Genomic DNA, 18,488 nt, shown 5'->3' with positions numbered 1-18,488 from the left:
ATTGAAAGAAAGTTCTGTGTGAATTTCCATGAGACTTGAATTTGAAAGGACATCTTTTGAAATTATATCTTTTCACTTCAACGCAATGCTTTGGTATTTAACGGCGACGAAGTTTCAGACATGCAGATGTATGCAGTCTACATAAAAACAGTCACAAGATTTTGTAAGACGAATAATTGAAGTAGATATCGCTAGAATTGTGAAGCATGCTTGGAATTTAGATTCACAACGTGAATTCGAGATTCAGATGAAATAATAGCATAACCCATGTTTGAATAATTGTTAAGTTAGACGATATTTTATTCCATATGCTTCTATAATGAAATTCAGCAGTAAGCATTTCGAACCTTGTATAAAATTCAATAGTCTTTTGACAAATTCGTTGATTGGGGTGACATTAAACACCCGAAATCCTCAGATGCCATAACAGTGAACACAGGGAAATCAAAAAGCATAGAAAACGCGGAAGCGAAATATTAAAAACGTGAAAGTTTGCTTTTTGAGGCAGTAATTGGATGCGCTCAGATAGATTTCTTGTGATTTTTTTTCGCGGTTTTCAAATCCAATGGACAAAACTAAAAGTTTCCTTGTTATTACAAAACTTTCCAATTAGCCGAACTTGTTTTGCAAAATGGTTAAACTCGAGTTGATTATACATTATAGTTGAAGAAGTCGACGGTGTTCAAACGTTATCTGACAGACGGTAAACAACGGATAAAAACGAGAGCATGTTTAACAGTAAGTTGCTAAAAAGTATGCAAATAAGTTTGCTCGCGTATTTTAATTTCGTGAAATGATTAACTTACTAAAGATTGCACTAAATGGATTCAAACTTCACTCCGAATTTTTCTTTTTTTTTAAATCTCGTTGTTGCGGAATCGAAACTTTACTGCAAATCTACGGAACCACACATTAATGCAGACACAAAATTTCAGGGACGCTCGAGCTTCTCCAGCCAATTTGCCCAGTGATTCTTTGTTCTTTTCTTCGAAAGTATACTTATCGACCACCTTTTACCCCGCCAATTGCAACGTCCGGCAGTGCATCATGAATAATCACCGACAACCGTTTGTGAACTCACACGTATCTGTAACATGCTCCGCAAGTAGTTGTACGACCAGTGAAGATTTATTGATTTGTCCGAGGAATTTGCAACCTGTTTCGCCACGGAATTTTCTCTAAATTTCAAGTTTGTTTATTATTCTATATTTCCGCGAGAGTTTCTATATGACAAGAAAAAAAACCACACGGGTACGCGGATCGATTTCACGACCGACTTTGTACAAAGAAAGCACGTTTTACGCGTTTTTCCATGCGTGTTTTCCTTACACGAAGCACCCTTTTCTATGACGGTCGAGCGAGTCTGCGACAGCGCATGCGCGGAGTACAGAAAAGACCACTTTTATGTCCTAGGAGTTTAAAGAGATTTTTTTCTGTACTGCGCGCATGCGCTGTCGCTACCAAATCTGACGTTACGCGACCCTAACCTCAATTTCGTACTTTGTGAAAAACGCGTAACATACTCTTGCTGTATTAAGAATCGTGTGCAACAAGGAGGCAACGGTCTTTTCGCCTCGCGTATTTTCAATATTCGTCTTCGGCTGACCTACGACTGATATTGCAAACTCACGCTCGGTTCGAAAAGACCTAGTTTGCCTCATTGTTGCACAATATATTTTTTCCTTCGAGTTTCAGGGGGGACGTCAAGGTCTTGAGGAGAGATCCTATCGCTCGGAAGTAATATGGAAGAGGCGTATATTCGTAAGTTTTCATCGATGAAACCGGCACGCGATTTTCTTGCCGGCAATACTGGAACGTGGTTTCGTGTGAGATTGAAGAACCTTCTGCTGGTTAGATTCGGTGTTTACATTGTTAGTTGAATTGAACCTTGATGAAAAAAAATTACCCTCACCTTCCCCCGAAGCATCGGAGGACATTGGTCTCGTTATTTAAATGAGGATTCGAATCAAGCCTCTTATCTGAAGCTGTAAACCTCCGTGACAATAAATAACATAGATTCGAGATCTGCGCAAGGCTATAAATGGGCGGTGTGCGCCTACAGTCAGGTGGTTGCTCGTCTCTTTCAGACTCAGTGTACTTCTACTGGTCTCGCACGTCGAACCCCCGGACTTGCAAAAACGTGGTCTTCTAACGGTCAAAACATTGGCAGATGAAAAAATAACGTACCCACGAATTCGCGTAGGGTAATCGATTGCAAATCTGAGCTCTGCTTGGAGAAAAATTGAAAATTTTTACACACTGCGTACAGCAATCGAATAATAAATTATACGATATTAGTATAGTAGCTTTACATCAACGGAAAACTCGTTGGCCAATTGATACGGTTGCCTTTCCCTCAACTCTGTGAGCAGTTGTTGAGAATCACTGTGATAAAATTAACAACAAAGTAACGTTAATAATAATAACAACAACAAAAAAAACCAACAATAATAATAATAGAAACAATAACATACGTACGTAAGCTTAAATAAATTTGAAAAGTTGAACAATTTTGAGCAGTTCGAGAAAAAATAAACATCTACTGCACGGTAAAATAAAAGAAGTTTTGTGAATGTCCTGAGAGTTGATTATACTGTCAGTTGAATCACTGGCGGATAGAAATACGAAAGGGATCCAATCCAGGCTGTTTGTGGTAAGTCACAGAATGTTCATATGATTAAGAGATCGATAATAAGATTGGTGAATAAATTGAGCACTAAGTGGTAATGCCTGCATGTTTTTTTGATCATTTTCATTTTTGTTTTTCGCTTTACAGAATCCTATAAAGACCCGTTTAGCGGAAATTATGAGGTGATTATTACGTTTGAAATTATTATTTTGCATGACATTTGTACAGTTTCATTTATTTTCAAGCCATGTTGTATTTTTTTATTTTTTTTTTATTTTCAATAATTGTGCTAGATCGATATTTTCAAATTCAATCATTGTTCCGAAAGGTTGTAAGCTTGCAATTTTTGAATAATTCAACGTTCTAATTAGTTTGAATGATGTGCTCAATAATGAAAGACGTAAAATTGTCTGACGGCTGACCATCCGTATCGTCAGCCTTGTAGAGCATTCTATAATATTATGTGCAAAATTGACATTTGCAAGAAGAATTTTTTATCGACGTCGTAAAAGGAGAGATAGACAGTTGATTGTTCGAGACGGAGGAGTGATTTTGAGTTGGCATCGTACCGTAGAGTGATTTTATAATTCTTCTAGATTTATGGACGATACGCGACGCCATAGCCCGTATCTATGTAAGATAAGGGTTCGCAGACTACTGGTTTCCACTTTTGACAGATCATATGTAAACCAAGTCTCAAGGCTCGTTAACGACTCTTCGTGCCGTAATTATCGCATCCTCGTTTACACTAATTGTAGAATAATTTTCGTTTTACTATAGGTATGAATTATTTTTCTGCCTTATACATTACAGTGAGAAATTGCAATTGACGATAGGGAAAAAGGTCATCTGTGGTACCGATGGAAAGTCTCTGCATTATCACCACCGTTTTACTCCAAATTTGATTTCGATCAATAGATACTCGAACGCTGATCAGGGATAGATCAGAAGGATTTTCTGAAATAAAAATTTGACAGAATTAATTGTGGATTCACTCCAACTCGCGGTGTCGAATTTCATAGCGAGACGTGGAATTGACGATACCATTGAACAGTGATTTGGTATTTGCATTGTTAAAAATGGTTGTGAATTTACTACATATTTACTGTACAGAAGATTTATCAAACTTACAAATTCGATTGAGCGACGTGAATTACTACGTGTTTGTCTCAAATTTGCAATGAAAGTTTTTAATTTTACTAAAATTTATAGGAAAAACGAAAAAATGCCTTTTGAATTTCGTAAATTAGTCGTGCAGTAAATTGAATAAATAGTAAATATATGGTGAATTAACCCATACGTATCTGAATAAAACTTCCAATACAGTGTAGAAAGTTCCGTACAGAATTTTTTAACAGCGTGGTTTACACCCTGGCGCTGACCTATTCCTCACGGCATTTTGAAACATCACCTTCGACGTTAAGGCATCTAAGGCGAGACAACGCATCGATTTTGCACTCATATCACAGCCTTTCATTTCGTGACCCTGATAAAAATATCCCGAGTTGTTGTAAAATAGCAGGAAGTAAAGCGAAAGGTCAGGTCAGGCGTGCAGAAGGGAGGTTCAGAATGGAACAGGGCTAATTATAGCAAAATCAATTCCCGGATAGTGTTTCTATACACAGGACTAACAGAGGGGGAATGAAAATCGCGCATCAAAGTTTCCACATTTTCAAAAGTACTTAATCTAGGCTCAACTAGTTGTCAAACGAATTTCCGAAATGGTGAATAAAATCCTCTGATCCTCGATTTTTACCGCAGGAATTTAACGATCCTGAGTCACAGCTTCCGAGGATTCTCGTACGAAAGCTCGCAAAGAAAATCGAAAATTTCACTAGCCGTGATGTTTTTATTTCCATTTTTTTCTATCGAACTGGAGACGTGGAAATCGACCAGTCGGTTGCCATGACGATGTTCTCCACCCACTTTTACCACCCTCTCAACCTTACTGATGTCATACTTGCGTAACGAAGCGGACTGCACGTATATCAAGACTCACTGCCCGCAAACCTTAAACGCAATCGGAATTTATCCTAGTCAATTTTTCCTACCACAAGGTTCGAAAACGACGTTTGAACTAATTGACTCCCCGGAAATCGGCTACCGGACACGATTGCCGGTTACTCCCAATCTCCTCCCTTCACTTCGGCTCTCCCTTGATAAACAGAATCGTTTTTACACCCCATTATTCTTTTTTCCCTGAAGGGTGTGGACGAAGGTCAAATTCCATTAGTGACCCTGAACGGGCAGCACTTTGCAAATGATCATTGCGTCTAAGGTGATTAGAGCTTACAATCAGTCACGGGCTTTCATTGGCCTAAAAGCTTTCACCGATAGAAATTGCGTATTGTAGTTAATGCACAGTCCTTGACTGTTTTCATATTTGTTCTATAAGCAAGGCGATATGTCTCTGGTTAAAAAATGATAACAATTAAAATCACCAAATAACATATCACTTGTACCAAAATTTCTTCCAATTCCAACAATATTTAAACCGTTACCGTAACGACACCCGTTCTGCTGTAATTTTTTTTACCAACTATAAGTAATGAAATATTTCCCAGCGATGTAGGTAGTCGAATTATCGTAATGCAACGCGGCTAATCATCTTATATCTTAATGTGCCTTCTTCGGAGGAGTTTTTCATAGGCGTCGACACCGCATGAAGAGACGTAGCAAATCAATAACGACGTTGTGGTTGCAAAGGTCAGTCGGATGCACGTGCTGCACCTGTCGCCATTCGTTCATTTTTTCTCTCTACTTCTTCTCACGATCGAATTTTCTCGTAATAGACAAACAGAGGCGGAGTGATAGGTGCGTCAGAAACAGAGAGAGAGAGAAATCTATTTCCCACAATTACTCGCTACTTGTTTTCACCAGATAATTACAACCGCGCGTTTGATGCCAACTCGTAAATCGTTCCCAAGTTTGTACAATCCTGATTATCACACCTTGGAATAAATTTCGGCAATTATCTTCGTTAATGACGACAAACGGCCGTTTGTCTTATCGCCCGTTCGAATCACGCCAACTAAATTCAGCCCACGCACGAAGTATCAAATGAATGACGCATTGGGTGGTTTTAAATTGAACAAATTTACGTAAAACGACAATGGAGAAAAGGGCAATCTTAATACGGTTTAAGCCATTCTCGTAAATTTTTTTTTTCATTTTCATCAAACTGCACATATTTGTACAACATTTTCAACTTTTTATTCCATCCATGATACACCTAAGGATTTCGACTTCAGGGTCACGCACTCGTTCACCTATTTTTTAATACGTATCTTGCTCATATTTACTCGACTCAATTTTCTTCATGTCCGTTATGTACGTATAAATGTATATATATTTTTCTTTTGCAATTTTTTCTTTTCCACAGCTTCTTCTCATTTTTCAGCTACAACGCAATTTTTACTCAACACACTGATTTAATCTTGTAAACCAGGTTATATTTTACATTATTCCTTTTTCAGCGAATTTTTTTTTTCAGCAGTATATGTTTATTAATTTGGGTTTTATATTTTTACTCTTATTATTTATTTCTCCTATGGTTTTGCTCACGCACTGTCTGTACCGTACGCACTTTCCTGAACTCTTGCACGCCCCATTCTGCCAAGTTTCATTTGACATTGCCTCGATGGTGAGTAAAGAGTTTTTTTTAATCTTAAGCTTGCAATTTGAATCGTTTTATTTGTATTTAAATATGCGCACTTTATCCTTCGTAAATACCGTATATAATTACCCGTGTAAGGAATTCCACGCTATTTCACCTAACGTTTAACCCTCAACTCATTCGATTTCGAGTTTGATTTTTCACGATGTAGCGTTACTCGAAGAACCCAAGATTTTGATGACTTTTTTTTAGATATCTCCTTCAAAACTGATATAAAAATAAAGTTGTAAATATAAAAACGCTTATAATCCACACATTTTGTAGTCGGTTGGGAAGGAAATTTCTCACTTCTAACAATAAGCAGCTTAGTCATGACGATTGGAAAAAAAACTACTGAATTCAACAACTTACAATTAATGGGGAATGTTTTTGTATTATTACTTTTTTTTTTTTTATTGTAGGCAAACAAATTATATTTCCTAAGGACTTTCTGAGTAAAAATGACCAAAAATAATCGATTTATTATATCAAACTCGATTCATCGACCGATTCGATTATTTTTACACACAATCGGTTTTTGTTTTTTCCTCCCATGAACGATGCAATACAATATCATTTTATGTGATGAAAGTATCAATTATTATCATTATCTTACTTACTGAGTACCTACACATTTGACATAATAAGTGAAAGATGAATGAATATTTTCACCAGAAATTGAGAAATAATCTGAAAGAAAATGTCTATTATCAAAAAAAATATCCGCTATTAGGATTACCTTTCGTATTTACGAAATTTTGGTTTCAAATGCACGGTTCAAAAGTGATTAATTGATTAATTTTTACCGATTCAATCGAGTCGTGTTTGGTTATTTATCTGGACTCGAATATTCGATGCATTGATTATTTTTAGCTTAATCGTCACCTCTCAAGTATTTATTACGATGTCATGTAATTACGTTCACGTCATTTGCTTTAGCATAAAGTTATAAATGTCTGAATTTTCGGTACGTTCAGATTAACCACTTTTTGTGAGGTCTTAAAATTTCTGTCGCTAGCTACGGTAGAAGTTTCCCTGATCTTTTGCAAAAGTGAAAGGTGTGCTACGTAGAAGATAATGAAGTTTTATAATTTTTTATTGGAAAAAAGTTCAATTTCGACGGTTGAACTGAGTTTTTCACGTTCGTGGAAATAGCTGTTCAAAGGTGACAACTTTATTGTTATATGACTTTTAACCATATGATGTAGATTGCAAGCTACAGGCTAGAAACTGTGACGTTTGAAATGCTGAAGGAAAAGATATTTCTTGCTTGAAGATGGAAGATGGAGGTTACATTTTGACAGAAATCGTGGCTTCTTATTGCATGTCATGCTAGATAACACAGAGAACTCAATCTCGAAATCGAAAAGTCTGGGTCGGTCGTATCATGGAATAACACGTCTTCCTGATCAGATTGGTTTTTCTAGGGCACGGCGCGTCAAGAAGTGTGTATGCTGAAGCAGCCAGGTGTCTCGAACTGCGACAAGGCCCAATCGCAGGGCCTTATGGTAGGTGACGAAGTCCTGCGTGTACTGGCAATAAAGATACACGGCCTGAAAGGCTGGCCGCGGCGTTGGTCCCACTGAAACGGAGCCACAATCATCTAAAACCATGGCTGACAAGAATCAAAACTTCATATCGGAATCGGCGAATCCATCTTTAGTCGAGACGACCCAAAACGGACTGTACAAGGGTAACAACAATGCTGGTTTGTCCGGTGGTGCGAGGAAAGAGGGACTGTACACGAAGAAAGATGGCGGCGGTGGGGGTCACGGCTATGCTTCAAGGCACGCGAACATGGTTAAGGACTCTTATCTGTCGAAGTCGACGGAGGAGAAAATATGGAACAACAACGCCGAGTACTCGGGAGAAAAGGGCTTTGCCCCAATCGTCGGCTGGCAGAACGACAGCCCGACCGTATTTCCGAGCTCCCCGGTAAGAGGCCTAGAAAAAATGGTGTCAGCGGGGGGATTGGACGGCGAGAATCAGAGCTTGACGTCCAGGAGCTCGGGCATCCTTCAGGATAGTGGTCGGACCGAGGACCTGCTCTTTCCCTCGACGCCTGCCCTGACCATCGACCCGAGCGCTGAATCCTTGGGGCTCGACCAGGACTCGGAGAACAAGCCAACCCTCCTGAGTCCCGGAACCGACAACACCGAGGATCGAGTGCCACCGACGCCGACGCAGAGCTTCACTGCTTCGCCGAACCTGACAGTGGGACCGAGTCCAACGGGCCCTCAGAGCCCCGAGGACGGCGAGAAGACGAAGGGGGTTGAGAAAACGCAGGGAATCCTGGTGCACAGGAAGTACTCGGAGCCGGAAACGACGGTGACCGGGAACCCTGGGTACCTTGACTACGATCCGGGGGACTTCGACTCCATAGACGACTCGGAGAGTATTTTGGAAATATACGACGAAGATGGGGACGCGGTGCAGACCAAGTCGAAGATCCCAGACGGGGGCTGGGGCTGGGTCGTCGTGGTTGCGTCGCTACTGATATCCATGGCCGCTGATGGTATCTCCTTCAGCTTTGGCCTTCTCTACATCGAGTTTCTCCACGAGTTTGAGGCGTCGAAAGCAAAGACAGCCTGGATCGGCTCACTCTTCATGGCAGTGCCGCTTCTTACCGGGCCGATAATGTCCGCCCTGGTGGACAGATACGGGTGCAGGCGGATGACCATCCTGGGTGGCTTCATTGCTGGGATAGGATTTGTTCTGAGCTCATTTTCTCAGTCCATCGAGGTAATGTACTTGACATTCGGGGTGCTGGCGGGCGTCGGTCTGGGTTTGTGTTACGTAACAGCGGTCGTGAGCATCGCCTATTGGTTCGACAAGAAGCGCACTTTAGCGGTAGGTTTAGGGGCCTGCGGTACCGGTATCGGGACCTTCGTCTACGCTCCCTTGACCACCTTCCTAATTCGAGAGTACGGATGGCGTGGGACCACTCTTCTGCTCTCAGGAACCTTCTTCAACCTCATTGTATGCGGCGCCGTCATGCGGGATCCAGAGTGGTGGATCGAGGAACAGCGGAAACAGGGGACCATGGGATCTCCCAAGAAGTCAACGGGTTGGTCTGAACTCGGCGGCTCATCCGGCAGCCCCGTGGATGATTTTCCCGGCGTCGAGGAGCTCAGGAAGCTCCTCAAGAGCGGTCAGGCGCCCGAATATCTTCTCCAGAGCCTCAGCACCACAACTCAGGCCCAGCCGAATGCTCGGGGTGGAAATTTCAGAAGCGTCGTCAACCTGCCGACCTTCGTGCGTCAGAGTGAGAAGGTGGGCTTCTTTTCCCCGTCTCACCGTCGTCGGGATATCATACCAATCATGTCTAATCACGTTTTTAGGTACCGCTCGAAGTCCTCGAATCACTTTCGGGGAATTCAAGACTCTACAACGTTATACTGGAGAACTATCCAAGTCTCTTATTGTGCCGAAGTTTTTCTGATAAGAAGCTGATCGATTCCAACGGCGAAGTTTCCAACACCAATAAGACTGGCGTCACGATGTCCATGAGGTTACATACCTGGTCTGATATCTGCATCCTGCACAATTTTTTATTTTCGCTAACACTGTTTTACTAATCTCGACATTCCAGGTAACGACTGAACGCTTCTTACGTTTTCTTTGGATTTTTATTTGGCTATGTACACTTTTTTTGGGCCCCCTAAATGCGCCTCGAGTCTTCTGCGATTTTTAATTCAGCACGCATAACTAACGTACTAACCGTCACTATGGCTGAGTTAAATTACCCTATATCATGGTTTACCTGTTTCTGCAAAAACTGCATCGCTAGTAAGAACAAGCACATTAAGTAGTTATTTAGCCTTGTTTAGTAAATTGCACGTCAGTAAATCGATACTCTAGTTGAACTTCCATTTTGAGTATCAAGTAAACAGCATACTTCTTATTCCTCTGAAAAGGATCAAGCAAGCTACGGAAAGAGCCAAGCCCGTTGCACCGACCAAGGACTCTCGTCCCGGATCCACGCATGCGTCAACAAAGTTATTGGCAACTCGACGAATGTCCAGGAAAGATTTGGAAGAGACGAACCCGTTACTTGCCAAGGAACTTGCACATGCGGTGAGAAAAAGAGCCGAGTTTGGTGCTGCCAAGTGCAATCCCTCACCTTTTCACTCCCTCATTCCGATTCCAATTTTTCTCCAGATGGCTGAGGCTGAGAAAGCGAAAACGCACTCGAGGCACCACCTGCCAGGATTTGGTGGTACGGTCGTGAGAACGGACTCGATTCCGTGGCTGCGTCGGCAGTTCAACACCAATACTCATTACTTCAAAGACATTCGGGTGCACAGGAATTCGGTAATGTACAGAGGGGCGGTGTTGAATTTGCACAAGTACAGATTGCGGGCCAGCAGCTGTCCCGACATTTACAGAAACAGTATGACGACGCTTGCCAAAGAGAACGAAGAGGTTCGTAGACATGCGAAACGGATGTTCACCAAGAAATATCCGTCCTCTATCGGGAAACCAATTTTTACCGTTTCAGAAATGGTACGGCGAGCTGCTTGAGCTCCTCAAGGGAATGATGGACTTCTCGATGTTCTTGGAATTGCACTTTCTCATGCTCTCCTTGTCGACTATCCTCCTTTTCACATGGTTCATTGTGCCTTATTTCTACCTTGCCGATCACCTTACGAGAAACGGTTACACCGAAGACGATGCCGCGAAATTGCTCAGCATAATCGGTATCACGAATACTATCGGAATGGTGAGTGTATTCGTCACCAGGCAGGTATAACTCACTTGTCGAGATGTCGTTTATCATTTGAGTGATTAATTCCGGCGACATAATGTTAACGGATGAGAAATTTGTTACTTGGAATTGTTCTGTGCGAACCCTATACCCACGTGTGTCCTTAAAAACCTCGAGATCAGGACAAGGTCAAAACAAGAACCAGATGCCACATGGAATTGTGAAAAACGAGTCGACCGAGTGTACATGGATTCCGTTTGGTTCTTCCTCAACCCTCGTCTTATGTTTGCAGATTGGTCTTGGATGGGCCGGTGATCAGCCTTGGATGAACGTCAGCAAAACATACACCTGGTGCCTAATCGCCTGCGGTATAATGACGATACTGATGTCGATATGCACCGCGTACTACTGGCTACTCGTTGTCATATGCGCGGCGTTCGGTCTCTTCTTTGCGAGTAATTTCAGCTTCACGCCGGTTATACTGGTCGAGCTGATACCTCTTGAGAGATTCACCACCGCTTATGGTCTCAGTCTGTTGTGTCAGGGGATCGGGAACCTATTAGGACCGCCGTTGGCTGGTCTCATTTTCGATATCACTGAATCTTGGCACTTGTCATTCCTCTTGGCTGGTTCATGGATCATAGTTTCAGGGGTTCTCATGGGCGTCATACCCTGCACGAAAAATAGACGAATCTGGGGCAAGGGTCCGGTAGAAATGGACAGGGAAAGAGACCCCGAAGCCTAGAGGTCACTTCTGTATTTCCATGAAGTCTGACGGTAGTAAAATCTTGAACCCATCGCCAATTTTACAACACTCGCACTTACAGGGGATGATTTGAACTGAAAAATCGTGATCAGATTTTACATTCCCATTTATTCAATCCTGTATCGTTTTTCAGAGGGGGTGAATTTCAGTCGTGATCTCATACGGTGTCTTGACGGTAAGACTTGATAGTAAGCATGCACCAAAAAATCGAATAAAAAATCAACATTAGCTCATTTATATTATTGGTTAACGAATAAATGAACTTTTTCAGGCCTGCTGCAAAAGGTCAATCGATATGTAAATAAAATAGGAGTGGTTTAGAACGGGGCATATTAGTATATATTACTATTGATAGATTTTATTATATCAAATTCTTGATTGGTTGTAAATATTTCGTTTTACTATTTTACAACTCAATCGGCCTATACTCATGTGTCTTAACCTCTGATCGGTAATTTCCGATTATACAATAAGCATCGATCAATTATTATTATACATTTCTTACAATTTCTTATCTTGTGTTTCATTGAAAAAAAAATTTCATGTCTGCGCGGATATATAGAGATGTATACATATAACATTTGAGTGAGTGTTAATTAATTTAAGTACATGTTAACGTTGAACGGTGTAACTTTTTTTGTACATGCCTTTATCTGGCAATCAATTAAAGAAAGTGATTTTTTCCTCTTCGAAACGGTGCAAACGAGAACTGATCCAATTATACGCTTATAGCGATACCGAAATACAGTAATAATTAAAATAGAAGAGGATACGAAAGGGAGTGAATAATGCATCTGCCTTCGATCTATTCAATCATATATATATATATATGTATATATATGTATTTAAATATTACCTATACATTGTACACGTATAATTATATTGTATTTCATATACACAAATTTCGATCTATACATATTTCAATCTTATACCGTGAAAAGAATCTTCCATTCCGGAACAGATAATTTTTTAAATAGCAAATTATTTCTAAAAGCTCGTTTAAGGGGTCTGGAGATGAATAGTTTTTCGAATCTTCATTTATTTAGCTTCTATACGTACATTTTATTAAAGTGTCGTTGATACATGTTCCATTTTCGTCTTTTTAAACAGACTAGAATTATAAATAAAGTTTTTGAAACCTTACAAACGTTATGCCTTAGAAAAGGAAGAAAAAAAAACAGTATAAAATATAATAAAAACTAAAACCACTATAACAAAATTCAATCTATTCACTAATTAATCAATCAACGGCGAACAGATTGTTCATTTAATATCCAAGCATAATGTTTTATTTCAAAACTCGTTCAATTCCTTAATTTACCTCGTATGTACTCAATGCTGTCGATAAGGTATCATTGCCAAATAATGTCCATATTCAGCTCGAGAATATACACAAGGCTTAGGTTGTGAGGTTATAAGTTTCCTGTACGTAATGGATTATCCATAATCAGAGTTTCGCCCAGCGTTGCTTCTAAAACAGGTTGTGTATTTCATTCCAAACAGATTGACATAAACTGTGTAGTTATACCTATATAATATATTAAATGTATTGCCGAAACAATTTTGCCATAAATTTTATGCATAAATATAGCAATTTGTCACCGTGTTGTCACCAAAAAAAGTAGCGTGTTATTAACTAATTAAAAAAGAAATAAAATAAAAAATGATCAAAAGTAATGATAACAAAATAAAAGTTGAAATTCATCATATATTTACCATGTGAAATGAGTCAAATAATTTGTTCAATAACGTGTATAACAATATTGCATCTGTGAATAAAATATCACACATATACTAACTATTATGACGATAGAATTGGTATATATAAATTACAACCATGAATCTTGAATATTGTAAAAAACTGCATTACACAATTAGAGTTTTAGGATTTTTCGCTGATCCCATTCATAATGTTTATCGACCAGCGGCACCTGCAGCGTTGATAATTTTTCTTATAGGTATACTCATTAAAAAATTGTATAATTCCCATTATTGTACTATACGGTGTAAAACTTACGCGATTATAGTCACGTATAAAAAACGATTGTTTTCTCAATTTTTATTTCTATTCGTAAACTTAACGTAGGTACTACCATGCCAGTATCCAATTTATATACTTATACAACAATATCAACCTCCTGAAGACAGATTTTAAATTATCCCAATTTCTGGTGTGTAAGAAAAAAGTGGTGCTTCGCTTCACGTTACAACTCACAGCCTTATAGCTCAGTACCAATTGTAAATTCGAAAATGGAAGATTCCACATGCGGAAGCAAGAATTAATATCGACGGTGCAGGGATCGTTTGAACCCGTTTCTGATCCGTCACTCAAGATCGGTTATCCCCATCCTAATTCCTAACTGACCATTCTTTGACCTAATACCCCGGAGATGTGGTAGGACTCGCTGAACCCAGCGGACTGGCTGGACTTGGACTTCGACTCCTGCTCGGTGTCCTGGGAACTCCAACGGTGACTGCCAACTCTTGGACGCTCCTCCGGAAGGCCTTTGTGATGAGGAAATGGTGCGGCCCGATCATCGCGTCGCCAATAACTCCCAGTCGAACTCCCCCACCGTGTCTGTGCAGCGTAACCGACATACCTGCGAATGGCGTGATAACGTCAATAGAACAGCGATGGAAACGAATCCCAAATGTAACTCCGGTGATCGCTTACTGCAGTATCCTTGAGGAGGTCGCCAGTACATGGCGGCGTCGACGCCTTCGACGGGAAGATCGCCGTCCACGTGGGTCAGGGAGAGGGAGTACCTCCTCGTGAGGTAAAGCAGAGCTAGTTTGAGGAGGATCGAAGGTACGTAAGATGAGACCAAACCGGTCGACGATTCGGCGGCTGAAATGGCGTAGGTGGCTTTTTGTTTGGACCTGGCCTTGTGGACGTTCTCCTGAATCACCTGTTCGATAATCGAGAATTCAGCTGTACTCCTCGTCATTTCGTAAAATCGATAGCGATCCTTACCTGCAACGTCTCGAGCGGATTGTCATCGAGGAGAGGTGTCTTGGTGGGAAGTCCGAGGCACAGGACACCTCTGGTCTCCTGATTCCTGAGGAAGAGAGCTCTCTGACTGACGAACTTTGCTGTGACCAGTATTTCCGCCGGTGTTTGTAGTCCCGACTGTTTGAAGTACTCCTTGAAGGACGCAGCGGTTGCAGCGAGGAGAATCTCCGCCTCGGATGCTCCGGTCACGCTTGATATTTTGCTGATCGTTTCGATCTCCACCTCCTCGGACCACGCAACGATTTTTCTACCGCATAGTGATATCGTCTGCAAGTGATTCGTCTCCGAGGACTTGAAGAAGAGCTCTTCCAGAATGAGCTTCGGGGCTGTTACAACGATCGCGGCTATCGATGTGAGCTCAGCGATCGTCTGGAACACCAGCGGCAGGTAGCAGGCCAACACCGATGTCAGGGTGTCGGGGTGAAAGTGCTTTTGCGACGAACGCAGAGCGTTCAGTTCTCGGACGAGGAGGATGGGCGTCTTCAGGATGAACGTCACGCATATGTACCACATCCAGTGGATGCTTGAGTAGAAGATTTCTACGGGATTAACGACGTTCATGAAAGCCCAGAAGATAACCGAGGTCCGGAAGTTTCTCTTCGAGGCTTCTCGTCGCAGGATGGCGAAGACCTCGATGAAACGGAAGCCGTCGACCTTCTTGTAGCACCTGGTGACCTCCTTGACCGTCGATACCCACACTATCACCCCGATTTTCACGCATTGGAAGCCGCCGATCGACTTCTTCAGTATCGCCGGATTCTCGGCCGGGTCGTTGTTGCAGAGAAACTCGTTCCAGTAGTTGCTGAAACTCTCAGTGAGCATTTGGTGCAAACGGGGCAAGGCCGATGGCTCGGAGTAGAGATTTGTGAGGGGAGAATCGCTCTCCTGGTACTCCCAATTTTCCGAAGAGTATTTCAGCGGCAAGAAATCGGCCAAGGTCAGGTGCTCGCGTCTCAGTATCAGATGGTGAACTCTAACGATGCAGACCTTCGTTTCTTCGCCGTTCAGGAAACAGGTCGCGACGAATACTTGCCAGGGTGAGAAATTTGGCGAGAGAAACTTCGACGTCACGTCGTTGACAAACTCCTGTTCAAACAAATTCATTAAATCTCGGATTTCGCAATTAAAAACTTCGCTCTTCGCTCACCTGTAAATTCGACTCTGTGATCGGTCTGCCTTTGAACGAACACGAAGCATTTATCAAGTGATTCTCGACCCTGAACTCGTCGACTTGTCTCCAACCGTAAAATCCCCACATTTTTCGCAGAACCGATCGCAGCATGGGTCTCGTTGACGTGAGCTGCAGAAGGTGGCTTCTAACTCCGTCTGTGATGGACTTTCCTTGCAACAGCAGCGTGTAAATACCCTAAGCAGGCAGTTCGATTATTCATTCGATTAATTATTAATCAGGTTAAATCATGTGCTGGAATATCAATAATTCACGGTATGTACTTTGTTCAAAAGTGAGATGAACCGGAGTTCATCCAGGTTTCGTTACCTGATTTCTTCCCTGGTCCAGAATTCCTCTGACGGATACTTCCTCAACGATTGTCCAGTTCGGATATCTCCACTTGACAAACCGTAGCCAGCTCTTCCTCGACCATTTTGAAACTGTACGGTATAGGAATGAAATGGTCACAAAGTATGAAATTTGAGGCAGTATGAGATTTTAGAATTAATTGGTTTAATTAACTAATATTCGGAGTATTTATACACTGTTTACATAAGTTTATAACGAGCAATTAATAATTCTGCATACAGTAATAGAATGAAGATAAGCGTTTTGAAATTATAATTTAGCGGTATCTTTTCTTGGATTCGGCCATTTGACCTGGATTATCGATTATTATATTACAAGTTGATGAAAGTGGTACAAAGTTCTGTTGTCAGTTTAATATACAGTCTCGGAAATGTCCTAGATAAAACCTTTGATCAGGTTTTAAAATTCACGGAAGGTAAATTGAATCGTTTTCAGTGGTTTTCTAAAATCATTTCTCGTTTCTTATATAGATACGAGCTGAGGAGGTCAGATAAAATGTAGATTAATTTGTTCACTTACAAGGATAGTAAATTAGGATCGGTATTGCGACGGCAACTGATATGAAAAATCCAACCGCGGTGTAAAAGAAGAACCGGAAACCCAGGAAATCTAGAAGATTGAACGAGGCCGTGGCCATGACGAAGTGCAGAACAGTCGATAACCCTCTTTTTCTTCCGAACTTCCGGTAGCTTAAGAGAAAAAAAGAAACAAACAAACAACAACCTTCAACGATCACACTCAAAGTTGGAACGAGTCAATAAATAATTATCTAATGGCATTGCAATTCAGGCAAGCGACTGGCACAGACTGAAGCGACATGCATTCGATGGTGACCCTCGATCTTGCCCTCACTTACCCGCCTATCTGGAATGTGTATAAATACAAGTACAGACATATATTTGGATAACGAGCGATAACATTATATTATACTTCTGCCACGATAAACGGTCCGCAAGACAAAAAATGTCCGTCCGGGTAGCTGAACGGTCATTAATGGCAAATGTCTATAATTATAAACGATACTTATGGTCTCTATAATTGTAACGCATGTGCATGTAGGCTGTAATTCACACGTTGTTAACCCCGAGGAGCGTTGGAGGAGCTTTGGAAGAAACTTGCAATTTTTTGGAAAAGAGACGAAGAACGAAAAGAATATAACACGTACGACGTTAATTGATACGATAGTAAGTCATGCCAAGCGATGCTCGAGTATAGTGTGTTAAGTAAGAGATAAGTGTGCGCATACTTACATCACCGCCATGCCCCCGAATTTGATTTGTATTTTTACTTCTTCTTTCATATATGCGAGACTTTTATCGGCCAATGAGAAACCGCTTCAGGCATAATTGACAAGCTTTGAGAGAGTGCGGACGAATAGCACGAGGTAAAACACGACCAGTATGACTTTGAGTACACACGGGCTTTTCCCTGTCGGTACAATTTCGTTTTGCCCACTCATCGCTGGAATTCAGATAAGACTGTAAGGAGAGAAAGTGAGGATAAAAAGAAGAAGAAGAAAAAGAAGAAATGAAATGTCACGATAAACGTCTCCGGTCACTGTCAGCCCTCTACCGTATATATAATTGCATGTTTAGATTCTCCTTGTAAATACGATTACAATGTAGAACAGATAACGAGAGTTGACGGGTCAGCCAAACATGAATATTTGTCATACACAATAAAGGTCGGGCACGTAATTCAACAACACGCTTATATGGATTTAGACCGTGGCGGTACGAGGTTCTTGGTATTTGAAAATTATTAAACGTACCTTGGTCACAAACTTATCAAACGTTACGAGGTTCGATATTCCAACCACTACATGGGTTTGGTTCTCGCTGCCGCGCTGGTCGTGAACACCGACCAAATTACAACTGCCTACGGTGATTACGGGTGATCATTATTACGGTAAATTGGTAACGGTGTCTTATGGAGATTATTAGTTGTGCAGCGTGTGCCACTCATCCTTCGGCATGCTCGCGAGTTTGTCGAAAGGAGGCTACTACAATTACCGAAGTGACTTGTCTTCAGAATTATTCACTTTTCGAACAAACCGTGCATCACTGAACCGAGTTGATCTCTTTCCAAAACTTGAACGTTTCCAAAGATTATCAGGATTATTGCATCGTTTAAACACCGTTGAAGTATTCTCCAGTAGTAAAGTGCAAGGATCCAAA

The 18,488-nt window shown here is 41.2% G+C and overlaps 2 protein-coding genes across 8 annotated transcripts; one reads left to right on the top strand and one right to left on the bottom strand.

Annotated features, from left to right (window-relative positions):
* The first annotated feature begins 2,024 nt into the window (after window positions 1-2,024).
* On the top strand, window positions 2,025-13,358 carry LOC124297108 (uncharacterized). 3 transcript variants are annotated; one of them, XM_046747739.1, is made up of 8 exons: window positions 2,025-2,653; window positions 2,777-2,811; window positions 7,712-9,557; window positions 9,626-9,807; window positions 10,202-10,361; window positions 10,446-10,709; window positions 10,786-11,007; window positions 11,285-13,358. In XM_046747739.1, exons 3-8 carry the CDS (start codon window positions 7,896-7,898, stop codon window positions 11,735-11,737), a joined length of 2,943 nt encoding a protein of 980 aa, XP_046603695.1. In that variant the 5' UTR covers window positions 2,025-2,653; window positions 2,777-2,811; window positions 7,712-7,895; the 3' UTR covers window positions 11,738-13,358. The 3 variants fall into 3 exon arrangements, with proteins under 3 accessions (XP_046603695.1, XP_046603696.1, XP_046603697.1); XM_046747741.1 differs by having other exon boundaries at window positions 2,026-2,653; window positions 9,626-9,795; XM_046747740.1 differs by lacking the exon at window positions 2,777-2,811.
* Window positions 12,778-18,199, bottom strand: LOC124297109 (uncharacterized). Of its 5 annotated transcripts, none has more exons than XM_046747742.1 (8): window positions 18,083-18,199; window positions 17,562-17,789; window positions 16,831-17,000; window positions 16,270-16,382; window positions 15,919-16,137; window positions 14,733-15,857; window positions 14,433-14,667; window positions 12,778-14,358 (listed from the first exon to the last, which is right to left on the bottom strand). In XM_046747742.1, exons 2-8 carry the CDS (start codon window positions 17,609-17,611, stop codon window positions 14,135-14,137), a joined length of 2,136 nt encoding a protein of 711 aa, XP_046603698.1. In that variant the 5' UTR covers window positions 17,612-17,789; window positions 18,083-18,199; the 3' UTR covers window positions 12,778-14,134. The 5 variants fall into 5 exon arrangements, with proteins under 5 accessions (XP_046603698.1, XP_046603700.1, XP_046603701.1 ...); XM_046747744.1 differs by having other exon boundaries at window positions 17,562-17,772; window positions 18,083-18,190; XM_046747745.1 differs by lacking the exon at window positions 17,562-17,789 and adding an exon at window positions 17,168-17,175 and having other exon boundaries at window positions 18,083-18,180.
* Window positions 18,200-18,488: the final 289 nt, after the last annotated feature.

Source organism: Neodiprion virginianus, chromosome 2 (assembly GCF_021901495.1).
Source record: "Neodiprion virginianus isolate iyNeoVirg1 chromosome 2, iyNeoVirg1.1, whole genome shotgun sequence".
Taxonomy (NCBI): domain Eukaryota; kingdom Metazoa; phylum Arthropoda; class Insecta; order Hymenoptera; family Diprionidae; genus Neodiprion; species Neodiprion virginianus.
This window is presented reverse-complemented; position numbering and strand designations above follow the sequence as displayed.